Here is a 13,855-nt window from a genome sequence, read left to right as displayed (position 1 = left end):
GCCTTCTAGGAAAGTACATCTCTCTGACTGAAATTGACTCTTGTTGATACCATTATGCTAATAATACAATCTGAGATCAAATCTTCTTTTACTGTTTGACAGCTGCATACGTTAATCTTGCCTTCAGAGAAAATTCCTGTAATTTCATATGTTATTGTCAAATTGTCTCCATTTTCTGTACCTTTGTGATTCATTTTCAGGCAAAAGAGCAAAATATTGTATCTCCGCCTATGAAATTTCATCCTGAGTTTGTGTTCATTGCTCTGGCTTGTCAGGCCCCTGTGGGTTGGATGGGACTTATCATCACATTCACCATTCTTTCCAAGAGGGAGTCAGCTACAAAGTTGATATATCTACCCATAACACAGAATTAAAGAAGGCAGGAATTTTATTCTTTTAAGATTTTATTTATTTATTTGAGAGAGAGAAAGAGAGAGAGCAAGCATGATTGGGGGGAAGGGACAGAAAGAGAGGGAGAAGCAGACTCCCACTGAGTGTGGAGCCTGACAGGGGGCTTGATCCCTGGACCCTGGGATCATGACCTGAGCTTAATGACTGAGCCACCCAAGTGCCCTAAGGAGGCAGGACTTTTAAAGGTGGGAATATTTTATTTATGTGGCTCTGTACTCTGCGCAGAAATAATTTTTCTGGCACTTGAGTATTCAAGTAAGATGAAATAACACATCACACAGTTTCTTTCTTTCACTTTGTCCCATGTTGTTGTTAAGACAACTTTGCATATTTAATATAGGTGCTCTTGCTTTGTTAAAGGCCTCAGAAAACTTTATAAAAGCTTGGCTAAGCTATTGTGACTCTACAAACTGTGTTAGGAAACTAGGAGTGGACAGTGGTGGGACTTGTGGAAACGAAAGCACAGAGAAGTTAAGGCAGCCCTGAATGACAAGCTTGAGAATGCAGATTCAGGCAGCACGGCCCCGGAGTTCGTGGTCTGCAGGATTTGTATTGTTCATCCAAACGTAAAAATTCAACTTGAAAACTTACATAGACCTGCTAGTGAAAGACGAAACTTTGATGAGTTAAAAATTAATGCAGCATCACTGCGTACCATTCAAGAATGTTCATTACCTCTGATTTGACATTCACAGGGAAAAGCATCCTATCTTGTCATTAACTTTTGACAACTGACATCACATATGTCATCACTATTTCCAATTCTTTAAGGGATTTTAAGAAAATCTTCAGCTCAAAGAGTTAGAAGTGAGGATGACATGCACAGCCAAGACTAAAGAAGCTACAGTCTATATTTTTTTCAATAAACAGACATTGATTCCACACATACTTTGGTGAAAAGAAAAAGTTCAGGTTATTTCCAGTGGGCCAGGCAGAATGCTGTATGAAGATTCTGTCGTGACGTCTGTCCAGTGTCATGTCCGATGGGCCCAACAAACCGCATCACCCCATTAGCTGTCCCAAGTTAATCGGAAAGCTGATGGCTGTACCGCATACTCTGCATGAAATTTTATGAAGATCCGATGTGAAGAGGCCATAAAGGGAGCTATGTTGGTGTCCTAAAATTGAAAAAAAAAAAAGTAACAAATTATCTATTTCACAAATTTGAACATTTTGCTGGAAACGTTAGCCTAGTAAGAAAGTACTACACAGAGAAACTTTATAGAATTTACAGTAAACCTGCTTAAACCTGCTTATTTTTCTAGAAGGAACCTGCTAAGAATTAATAGAGATATCTTACAAAAGAATATTGGTGGTGGGGAGGACGACAGAGGGGAAATGGGGATTCACCACTAGTGGTTACAGAGTGTCTTTTGGGGGTAATGAAATGTTCTAGAATTGATTGTGGTGTGAACTACATAACTCTGAATCTACTAGAAACTACTGAATGTACACTTAAAGAAGATGAATCATTTGTGAATATTATATTTCAGTGAAATTATCATTAAAAATTCAATTTCCAGTTCAACTTCTTACTGAAACTTTAATTTTCCTGATGGGAACACATACCTATTTTTGCAACTAAAACAGTCATATCAGTAAAGTATACAACTTCCCGCTGTCAACATCTGTAGTCTCCTTTTAGGATTTATTTTCGTATTCTTTCTGTCTTTAATAAATGACACTATGAAAAATGGATATCCACATACAAAGGAATGAAACTACAGCACACACAAAAATCAATTCAAAATGAGTAAAGACCTGAAACCATGAAACTCCTAGAAGAACACACAGGCAGTAAGCTCCTTGATGTTGGTTTTGGCAATGACTTTTTGGACTTGATACCAAAAGCAAAGGCAACAAAAGCAAATATAAACAAGAGGAACTCAATCACACTAAAAAGCTCCTGTACAGCAAAGGAAATCATAGACAAAATGGAAAGGCAACCTACTGAATGGGAGAAAATATTTGCAATATATTTATCCAATAAGGTGTTAACATCCAAAATATATAAAGAACTCACACAACTCAGTAGCAATAACAAACAGTCCAATTAAGAAATGGGCAAAGGACCTGACTGGGTGTTTTTCCAAGGAAGATGTACAGACGGCCAACAAGTACATGAGAAGATGTTCAACATTACTAACCGTCAGAAAATCCAAATCAAAACCACAATGAAATATCCCTTCATACCTGTCAGAATGGCTATTACAAAAAATACAAGAAAATAACAAGTGTTGGTGAGGATGTGGAGAAAAGGGAACCCTCATGCTTTGTTGGCGGGAATGTAAATTGGTGCAGCCACAAGTGGAAAACATTAGGGAGGTTCCTGAAAAAGTTAAACACGGGACTTCCATATGGCCCAGAAATTCTACTTCTGGGAATTTATCCAAAGAAAACAAAGATGCCAACTTGAAAAGATATCTGCATCACTATGTTCACTACAGCATTATTTATGATAGCCAAGATATAGAAGCTATCTATCCAAATGGATAGATATATGATATATAAAATATTATAATAATAAAGGAGTATTATCCAGCCATCCATAAGGAAATCCTGCTGGTTGTGTCAACATGGAAGGTCCTTGAAGTCATTATGCTAAATGAAATAAGATAGGAAGATAAATACTACATGATCTCAAGCAAAGCCAAACTCTCAGATACAGAAAACAGGCTGGTGGCTGCTAGGGGCCAGAGGAGGGAGTGGCTGAAATGGATAAAGGGTGTCTGCCAAAAGGTACAAACTTCCAGTTATAACTAAGTCCTAGGGATGTGCTGTATAGCAAGGAGAATGTATTTAGTAACACTACAGTGTATATTTGAAAGTTGCTCAGCAAGTAGATTCCTTAAAGTTCTCATCATCACAAATGTAGGGATCCAAAGGGGCACATACACCCCAATGTCTATAGCAGCGATGTCCCCAATAGCCAAACTGTGGAAAGAACCCAGGGGTCCATCGAAAGACGAATGGATAAAGAAGATGTGGTATATATAAACCATGAAATATTATTATGATAATATGAAATATTATCAAAAAATGAAATCTTGCCATTTGCAATGACGTGGATGGAACTATTATGCTAAATGAAATAAGTGAATCAGAGAAAGACAATTATCGTATGACCTCACTGATATGAGGAATTTGAGAAACAAGGCAGAGGATCATAGGGGAAGGAAGGGAAAAATGAAACAAGATGAAACCAGAGAGGGAAACAAACCATAAGAGACCCTTAATCTCAAGAAACAAACTGAGGGTTGCTAGTGGGGGTGGTGGGAGAGATGGAGTGGCGGGTGATGGACATTGGGAGGGGTGTGTGCTATGGTGAGTGTTATAAATCATGTAAGACTGATGAATCACAGACCTATTCCCCTGGGGCAAATAATACATTTTATGTTAATAAAATTTTTTTTTAAGTTCTCCTCACAAAAAATTCCCCAAATTTATGTTATACACCTGAAACTATTATGTTATATGTCAATTTTATCTCAATTAAAACAAACAACTCTTTAGATTTCTGTCCAGTTAATTAGCAAGCCTAAGTAAAGAGCAGAACAGCAGGAAGCAGATACGTATGCTCTCAGCAGTAGTCCCATTTCCCTTCCTGGAAAACCCTGTAGCTGCTTTCATACAAAATGAGCGGACGATGAGGGCAGACACAAGAAATACTGAGTCACTGTCAGAATCCTCACTTGATAATTTAGGGAAGATCCAGGACATCAGCACTTTACAAAAACAAACTAAGTCACTAGACCCACCTTCAACCTCCCTTCTCATTTTTTCCAAAAATTCCTGCAATTTTCAACAAGAAGTAGATGAAATGGAGCCAGGTGCCCAAATTGTCCATAGTTGGCTTCATAGTATAGGCATTCAACACTGGGTATCGCATTGAAATCACATATGGAGCTTTTAAACGACAATGTCCAGCAGCTCCTATGCCAGAAATTCTGAGTCAGCAGGTGTGAGTGGGCACCAGAAGTCTGTGAGGGGAGTAGGGGGGAAACGTGCACAAGCCCTTCTGATGGGGGGGGTCTGAGACCTAGTACTATTAATTTCATGCACTGCCCACTAGGTGGCACTCGTGCTCCCCAAATAGAAAGGAAAATCCGGAAGCTGCTGAAATTTGTAAAAGGTTTGTGCTATGTGCTTCGCATGTGTCTGCCTTTAAAAGTGTACACTGCTATTGTTTAAAAATAATAAATGGAAATTTTAAAATGTTTGTTTTACTCACTGCTCCACAATATGGTCCAGAGGATGGGGAATTAGCATCTGGTCCATCGTAGAGGATGAGGTAGTTCTGGATACAGTCTCCGGGATCATCAATGCTAATAAAGTAAAAGCTGACAGTGACAGGTCTTCCAGCAGGTGCAGTGATGGCCCATTCACAGTGTGTGTTGTTTGGGTAAGTGTCCGGATAGCCAGGGCTGGTGAAGGAGCCGTTGTCCCCATAGAGCGTTCCACCACAGCCTGCAAGGAAACCAAGGCAGGATGTTTGATTGAACAAAAAGTGGATACCATACCCTTGTGAGGCAATAAGATGGTGACTATTTTCCCAAAATGCTGAGACCCTTGGGAAGAATAGAGAAGGCAGAAAAGCCTTTCCTTGTCGTTTTGTGGGCTACATCCCTCCCACGCCCTCACCACCACCTCCTCCCTCCCTTCCCCCTCCCTCCACCATAGGTTCTGTTCCTCGTTTCTCAGGGCATTGGGACCACTCCTTCCAGGACCTTTCTTTGAAAACAGTGGGTTGAGAACACAATGGGAAAACAAGGAACCTGATAAAGTAGCTGAAGGAGAGAGTAATTAATGTCGTTGTGTACTTTTGACTGTGTAGGGCTCTCCCTATACCCTCAGTTGATGATGATGATGGGAGTGAAGTAAAGTTAAAAGTGAAATTCCAGGGCACCTGGGTGGCTCAGTGGGTTAAGCCTCTGCCTTTGGCTCATGTCCTGGGGTCCTGGGATCGAGCCCCACATCGGGCTCTCTGCTTGGTGGGGAGACTGCTTAGCCCCTCTCTCTCTCTGCCTGCCTCTCTCTGCCTACTTGTGATCTCTATCTGTCATATAAATAAATAAAATCTTTTTTTTTTAAGTTAAATTCCAGGGCTGAACCCAAAGAGTGTGGCATTGTAGGTTTTGACAAGAATTATTTTGTAAGTGGCTTTCCCGACCTTGTAGCAGACAGTACCAAGACTGACATGCTCAGAGCCAGAGCTCTGTGAGTATTAGCGTTAACTTGTGCACGAACACTGTCATAGTTTAGACCAGAGACCCTGGGGACCCAGATATACTGCTGTGCAGGAAGAAACTGCACAGAACGGTAGGATTAAAAGGCGCTGAGCTGGGTGTCTGACCCCTGGAGGTGTGGTCCTGCTTCTACCACAATCTAGCCATGCTTTCTGGAAAACCCATTAACCTCGTGTTTTATTTCCTCCTCTGCAAAATGAGGGCATTGGAGATCATCTGCAAGCATCTTTAGCTGCCAAGATTTAAATTATTTCTTGTCCCTTAGTCTACTGAAAGCACGTCATTTTTGTCATTCTTATTTGGAAAGTTTCTACATATTTCTAAACACCTAAGTGGGACATCTCATAAAGATATTCCTCCTCTCTTGAGTTAAATATATGGACATGACTTAAATTTCCTTCAGTTATTTGATAAACTACCAACCAAGCATGCAGGAAGTTACTTACTGCCCTGAAAAAAGCAATTAACCTCCAGGACTGCCAAGAAATGACAGGTGCTGCAAGGGGAGAAGCTGCTTGTTTATACCCAAGTATGCATTAGTAACTTGGCTTTTGGTACACATGTGGGCTTTTCTGAATTCTCAGAGAATTACCTTGATGATCAAATCAAAACTTAAAAATACGACAAAATCAGAAATTACAAAAAATTTTAAAATCTGTATCTAATCTATGTTCTATGTGTATATATACATGCACGCCAATATGTCTACATATTACTAGATATGTTCATCTATATGTGTCCGTAGATACATATAGAAACATGTGTCCTACATATGTATATGTAGAAATGAGGAGTGAGAATAGAATTAAAAAGGATATCTATACTCTCATTGTTAAAAATCTCTATATTTGTTGGAAAAAAATCAAGTATACAGATGGCTTAGAAGGTAAGATCGCTTTTTAAAAAAATTTGTCAGAGAGAGAGAGCACACAAGCAGGGGGAGCATCAGGCAGAGGGAGAAGCAGGCTCCCCGCTGAGGAGGGAGCCTGATGCAGGGCTCAGTGGCAGGACCCTGGGATCATGACCTGAGCTGAAGGCAGACGTTTAACCACCCAGGTGTCCTGGTATGGTCACTTTTAATTATCTTTTCTTATTAGACCCCCTATGTTTTTCTCACCTACATCAATTTCCTTTACAAAGTGCAAGTGTCTTACCAGAGGGTGACGAGGTCCAGAGAATTTCATACCCGCGGCTGGAAGTTGCACTGTCACTCTTAAACCGTAGATAGAGTTCATGGTTCTGAGAGAAGATGGGGTTTGGCAGCAGAGCTCCACAGTACGTGCCAAGTAATGGTGAACTGCTATCACTTCCATTTCTTACCTGGAAAAGTGAGCCATTAATGACTATACCTAAGCATATTATCCTTTCTTCTCTATTTTTTCATTGTTCCCCATTGACATATGAGACAATGTGAATGACAACCACTTTTGGAAAAATCTTTGTCTTCTTAAGAATGAAAACACACCCAGAAGTCATGTTCTCTTGCAAAGGAGAGAAACATCCAGTATGTAGATCAAAAACCATTTGCGTTTGAATTCAGAAATATCTGTGAATTTCAAAAAGATTGGAGAGGGATATCGCCTGCTCCATTTCCAGTCACTTCTGTTATGCTTTATTCATTATACTGTGTGTCTGTCTTTTTCCCTCTGAAAATTGCTTGGCTATGAAGGGGTTATGAAAGAAAAAGAGCAATGTACAAAGTATAATAAAGCTCAAAACCAAAGGAATTTTAGGATGGAAAAAAGACACAATTCAATAAATCTATAAAATCTGACTGTTAGGTAATTTTAAAAACACAGCCTGAAGCTGAATAGATTTTTTTTTTTTAATTCACTGCTTAGAGTAGATGCATGTGAAAACAGGAAATGAGTCAGTGGGTAAGTACAGGTAACCGCAGGGAACTCAACCACCTACTGTCCTCAGAGCTCCTTCTGCGCTTCTCAGCTGTCCGACTCTGAGGAGGACTCCTGAGGAGTACTGAAGAAATGTTATCCAGGCATCACAGACCTAGAACCAGCTCAACATGTATGAATGGTGGTTTCAATGACACATGTATTCAAATTCTTGGAAGTTCCTCCATTCCTCTATAATTTCATCATCTAACATTTTGTTAAGTGCTGTTGTCTTCAGTCATGGAGGTTCTTCAGAAGTGCCATGGCTGGTCTTACTGGATGGTGTTGACAGAGAGTGAGATCTTTTTAGCTGATGGAGCGGCATTGGGAGACGATAGTGTCTTTCTGGTGCATTTTGGATTATTCTTCTAAGTGGCCTTGCGGTGCATGGAGCAGCCAGTGAACCACCCGCAGACAGACATGGCCGCCATATTCAGGAAGGCTAGAGAGCCAGACCCGTTCCCACTCTATCTTAACCTTGGGTCTCTTTCCTCTGCATCCCATTTCAGAAAGCTCTGCTCTGAGAGAAGTGGGGTGTCATTTCCAACTAGCATCCTCTCCATTTTCCTCTGCACAGGAAGAATGGGACAATGAGAGCAATAAACATCTCTGACCCATTAGAGGGCTCTGAAGAGGGAGGTGAAGGCACTAAAAACACATGCAGATTCCAGGTGGGATCCAGAGCTTTGCTTTTGTGTGGTCATAATCCAGTCACAGTCCTCATCAAGAAATTTCTGTTCTGGGCACAATTAATGTGAATGAAATGGTGAGTGTGGCGCATAAGGCTGCCAATAAACCATCCCAACCATCTCTTTCCACCAAAAGAGGCTGTACTTTACCGGCCCGACTTATGGTTTCCTTTCTTTGCTTATAGGGTTTTCAAAACCAACGTCTGTGGAATAGGAAGGACAGCTGGGAGGTGGGGCTCCCACCTCCAGCGCTGGAGTGCTAGCCTACGCGTGCCAGCATCCAGAGGAAAATAACTCCTGTCACCAATGCTCAGCCCAGGCTGGAACCAAGGGTGGCTGTGATGTGATTCCGAACGGGTGGGATTGTTCTGTCCTTTCTCTGTATCTCCTCCTCTGGCTTCTGCTTTCCATTTCACATAAGGGTGAGGCACGAAGGTCTGAGTTCCATGCCCTGACTGACACAAAGAGTCTCATCTTCATCTCCTCCTTTCCTCCCTGCTACATCCCTCCCTCCCCACTCCCTACCATGGCATGGGTCTGCCATGATAAAAGACTCAAGCTTCCTTCAAGCACTCATTACACTATGGATTAAGGATACTCGTTAACAAAGGATTTCTGTAGGGGCGAGCTCCCCAGGATATTAAGACAAGCGAACAGACGTAGAGGAGGAAACTGTGTGGAAACTGTACTGAAGACTCTTGTGTACATGAGACAAAGCCCATTCAGAGCACCTCTGGGAAGGTTTACATTCAAATTCCATCCACAGAGGAATTCAGCGTCTTTGGCTATCCAAGTCTTCGGGGACATCGCAGTTTACTGCCTAAGAATGAATACATCCAAAAGAGTTTGCAAAGGACATGCAAGTGAGCTCCGGGGTTTTCATGGTAAAATGTAGGCACTGCGCTCCACACAGTGACTACCTCAGTTACAGGCTCATTCAGAACAGCCTCCTCCTGCGAACAACAATATAAGGGTTCTCACTTCAACACTGTAGGTTGTGCAGAGTGGGAAGGACGCAGGGGACCCTCTTGTGGTGGCGCTGGGGACTTACAGAGGGGCAAGCGCTCCTGGAGCTTGGTTCTGCTTCCGGACACCGGATGGTTCCCTCTGAACCCACACATCACCTCCTTCAGGAAACTTCTCTGTCCCCAGACTGAATTAGGTGCTCCTAACCATGCTGACTCTGTTGTATGTGACCTATTTCCTGTCTTTCCTAGGGACTGTGAGCCTCCTGGGGGCCCTATGTCTTGCTCCCTATTCCATTTCTGGTGCCTGGACCCAGAAGATGCTTGGTACATATTCATGGCATGAAAGAATAATGATCAAATTATGAACAAATAAGGGATCCATGATTAGAAGTAGCAGAGACAAAGGTGAAAAATCTTCAGCAATCCATATGTTAAATAGTTCATTTACTGGGGCACCTGAGTGACTCAGTCAGTTAAGTGTCTGCCTTCAGCTCAGGTCATGATCCCAGGGTCTTGGGATCGAGTCCCATATCAGGCTCCTTGCTCATCAGGGAGCCTGCTTCTCCCTCTTTCTCTGCCTGCTGCTCCCTGTGCTTGTGCTCTCCCTCTTTCTCGAGTAAATGAATTATTTATTTTTTAAGATTTTATTTATTTATTTGAGAGAAAGAAACAGTTAGCAAGAGAGAGCACAAGCTGGGGGAAGAGGCAGAGGGAGAGGGAGAAACAGACTCCCCACTCAGCAGGGAGCCCAATGCCAGGATCAATCCCAGGATCCTGGGACCATGACCTGAGCCAAAGGCAGGTGCTCAGACTGAACCACCCAGGCACCCCTTAAATAGTTCACTTATATGATAACCAAATGTATGTTACCTCCAAGAAATCATGTGTGCATTCACTGGAGTCCTCAATACCAAACGAATGAAAAAAGAGGGAAATGGTGTGGTTCTGAGGGGCTGTGAGGGTAACCGTGCAATCCAAGTTATTGTCATAATTATCTGGCCATCCAGGGCTCTTCAGATGGCCGAAAGCCTTGTTATAGTCTCTGTTGCAACCTTGGAGAAAAAAAAATTCACAATTAATGTATGCCTCCCAATATTTCGTGCTCTTTCAACCTGACGGGAAGAATTCAGAAAGATGATTAAATTTGAACAAACTTCAGAAAAAAGCTAATCCAGCCCTTTCACTTCCCTTCAAGAAAAGTGAGGTCAGAGGAAGCAAGGTCAGAGAGCAAATGTAATGCAGCGTCTCCCTCCCCTAACATAACATCCCCACAGAAATCTGAAACGTGAGCCTCCTCCTTTGAAGAAGGATGTTCCAGCATTCTCTGTACTGTTCCAGTCACACTGAAGTGAAGTGGGCTGACGTCCAGTCTTTTGCAGGCAAAAGTCTCTGCATCCAAGACAGATTTTTGTCTGAGGATTTCCATTTACATCCTCAGAGGAATTGCTTGTTCTGATAAAATCGGTAAGTTGCTGTTCTTTATCATTTTGGGTAAAAATAGGCAAAAACCACCCAAAATACTTCTATTCATCTGTTTTAATCAACAGCAGCTTTGGTTTCAATCAAGCTGGAAATGAATATCAAATAACGTCCTCTGGAAATAAACTTCTTAGCCATGATCATAATCAAATTACCCTTTCAGGGGCGCCTGGGTGGCTCAGTGGGTTAAGCGTCTGCCTTTGGCTCAGGTCATGGTCTCAGGGTCCTGAGATCTAGCCCCGCACCGAGCTCTCTGCTCAGTGGAGCACCGGCTTCCCCTCTCTCTCTCTGACTGCCTCTCTGCCTACTTGTAATCTGTCTGTCAAATAAATAAATAATCTTAAAAAAATATATATATATATAATTTGAGATATGAGATATATACATATATCTCATATCTCAAATTACCCTTTTGGAACTTCTTGGCTTTTACAAAATAACTTCCTACAGGGAGTTCCATAAGCAGTCAGGTGGATAATTAGTAAAACAACGGGTATAAACTTAAATTAACTCCATGAACTTCGAAGAATATGCCGGCACTCTGATCACTGCAGTTAGCATCATTCGCTTTACCTCAGAAACCAGCTTGAGGAACCGGCTGAAGGGGGCCCCACTTCTAGTTAAAATTCTCGCTGCGGGTGTGGTTCACGTCACTGGACCCCCATGCACGCACGGGAGCGGGTTCTAGCGGGAATGGCGGCCGTGGGGGCTTCCGCGCTCACCTGCAATCTGATAGGTGAAACGCACGCCGGAGTCTGCGCTGAGGACCTCGGCCTTGAAGACGACGACTGCCGTGCTCCCGGAAGAATAGAACGTTGGCGCCGCCGAAGCATTTCCGCCACAGACCGGAAGTCCTGGATTTACGTGCCCCTGAAACGAAATGGAAGCCACGTCACCCTAGATTTGGTTTCAAAAGAGAATAGGTCGTAGTGGAAACTAAACTCCATATAAAATATGGCTTAAATCCGCAGCCATGAGGGGGTGGTGCCAGGGTCGCTCCGTGGGTTAAGTGCCCGCCTTTGGCTCTCAGGTCGTGATCTGGGGGTCCTGGGATGGAGCCCTGTGTTGGGCTCCCTGCTCAGCCAGGAGTCTGCTTCTCCCTCTTCTTCTGCCCCTCCTCTGAGCCTGTGCTCACTCTCTTTCCTTCCTCTCTCAAATAAATAAATAAAATCATTAAAAAAAATTCAGACATGGAAACCAGTTACAGTGTTCAAAGCCCTGGGCAACCAGGCTCATGGTGGCCTTAGAATCCAAATGTCTCACGTTCCCTGAGGGACAGGAGGGCGAGGCCAAGTTTCTGCTGAAACCAGGAGACAGACACTGTGTGGGACAAGACCCTTTCCCCCTCATGCAGCTTCACAGCCAAAGGCCTGTGAGGTTGCTCTAAGCACATCTAGGCTGACCGAGCTCCACACAGCCCCCCTGGGTCCCCATTTTCCTGAACCCCAGAAGCCTAACCCAGCACAGCTCCCAGCCCTCCCCACCCCTGAGCTCATCTAACCGTACTTGGCAACACTGGGACTCCCTACAAGGCAGCCCCTCCCTGCAATGAGGTCCCTGTTTCCCCTTCCTGTAACCTGGGCCTCCCTCCTCACCTCTCAAGAGAGCAGGCTAATGGGCTCCAGTGCCTACCCATCCTTGCATGAAGACCACTGACACCAAAGTTAAGACATTTGCTGCCTCTCACTCTTGCGTGCCCACTGACAGGTCCGCTTCCCACTTGTGTTTGCAAGCTCCCCTTGCTGATGCCTGTTTTTACCCACCATCCCCCTGCCCCCAGTCTCCTGCTGCTGGTCCTTTCCTAACCTTGCCTGTGGCCTCCTCTGAACTTTCATGGCAATGTTAACTGCCACTGTATACATCCACACGTAGCCTTTCCACTTTGTAGCCTTGAGTGAAGCTTGGGTCCTCTGCAGCCCACTGGTGGAAGCCATTCTTTTCCCACAGTCCACAATCCTTGAGGAGGAAGAGCAATGGAGTTCTGGGGGGAGGGTGTCTCCAGGTCCCTCCCTGCAGTCCCTACCCTTGCATCAATGTCAGTTCTCCTCTGAGGGTCTCTACATCTGGCCTAAGATTCTTCTCACCCTTCTCACCATTCTCGCTTTCCCTCTGGTGACTTTCCTTCATTAAAGACTGATGTCTCAGCTCATTGTTGTCCCCTGCACCCCGCTTCCTTTCTCAACCCTCAGAGGTTTCAGTGTCTTTATAGGGGATCCGCCAACACCCTAATCTGCATTCCTCACTTCCAGGGACTTTCACCTCCGCTCCCTATGGTTGCCTATGCCAGCTCTGCGCCATCTGTCACGCCTCTGTCACACGATCCTGCCATGAACTTCCAACTGTATCTTCTCCTCCTACTCTCAGACACCAGGAGCGTTCCAGTTTCTCCCAGTTATCCGTCACTTTCCTATCTTTCCTCCCAACCTACCCAGGCTGAAACCCTTTGTTCTTTCCTTTAGTCATAATGTCAAAGGACATTATTCATTCATGAGAAATGCTGGGTCTTCTTTGGGGCCCATCCAGCTGCTGTTACAATCCAGAGCTGTTTTGTGCCCTGTACATAGCCTTTCCCTACTCAGGGGGGAGTCTGGCCTGATTCCCATCACCTCAGCTTTGGGAAGCAATGGGAAATTGAAATAGCTTTAACCAAAGGACCTTGTTCTGCTTGGCGTGAAGACCTTGTAGGAAGGCTACCGCCAGGGAATCTGAAAACCACTGCCGACCGAATGGTGATCACCTCACACCTTGGCCACAGTGGGAGCCTGGGATATGTCTCAGTGCCTGTATTTCTGGAGATCGAATAAATACATTGTCTGCTCAGCAGCCAGCTCCTCTCAGCCCTCTCCAACTGGAGTCAGCCAAACTGGATTTTTCTACCGCCACCAAGATCCATGTGTAAACTAGGGGAGTCTGGGTTAATAGTAAGGAGGACCCCCAAAACTCAGGAAGGGATAGATCAGACCCTCTGCTATTGCCAGCCTGTGGGGGGTTGACAATGACACTGTGGGAATGACCTGAGGCAGATTAGTTGCTCCTCAAACTGCTCAAAGACAATGCAGGAACTCCTGGGGGGTTCTCCCAGGGGCCCATCCCCGGTCATGACTCCACACTTTACACAGCCTCCGTGGATAAACTCATGACTTGTGTGATTTCAGCTACTGACCCATGCA

The 13,855-nt window shown here is 44.0% G+C and overlaps 1 protein-coding gene across 2 annotated transcripts in view; it reads right to left on the bottom strand.

The window, feature by feature from the left end:
• Window positions 1–1,230: 1,230 nt before the first annotated feature.
• CUBN (cubilin) overlaps window positions 1,231–13,855 on the bottom strand; it is a 274,189-nt gene continuing 261,564 nt past the window's right edge. For both annotated transcript variants that reach the window (XM_047739399.1, XM_047739398.1), the window contains exons 63-67: window positions 11,408–11,555; window positions 10,077–10,258; window positions 6,812–6,977; window positions 4,643–4,878; window positions 1,231–1,529 (exon numbers count right to left, since the gene is read on the bottom strand). In XM_047739399.1, coding sequence (XP_047595355.1) covers window positions 1,422–1,529; window positions 4,643–4,878; window positions 6,812–6,977; window positions 10,077–10,258; window positions 11,408–11,555 — 840 coding nt within the window. In that variant the 3' untranslated portion in view covers window positions 1,231–1,421. The remainder of the gene's footprint in view (window positions 1,530–4,642; window positions 4,879–6,811; window positions 6,978–10,076; window positions 10,259–11,407; window positions 11,556–13,855) is intronic.

This window comes from Lutra lutra, chromosome 8 (assembly GCF_902655055.1).
Source record: "Lutra lutra chromosome 8, mLutLut1.2, whole genome shotgun sequence".
Classification (NCBI taxonomy): domain Eukaryota; kingdom Metazoa; phylum Chordata; class Mammalia; order Carnivora; family Mustelidae; genus Lutra; species Lutra lutra.
The sequence above is the reverse complement of the archived record's forward strand: the minus strand, read 5'-3'. Positions and strand labels throughout refer to the sequence as shown.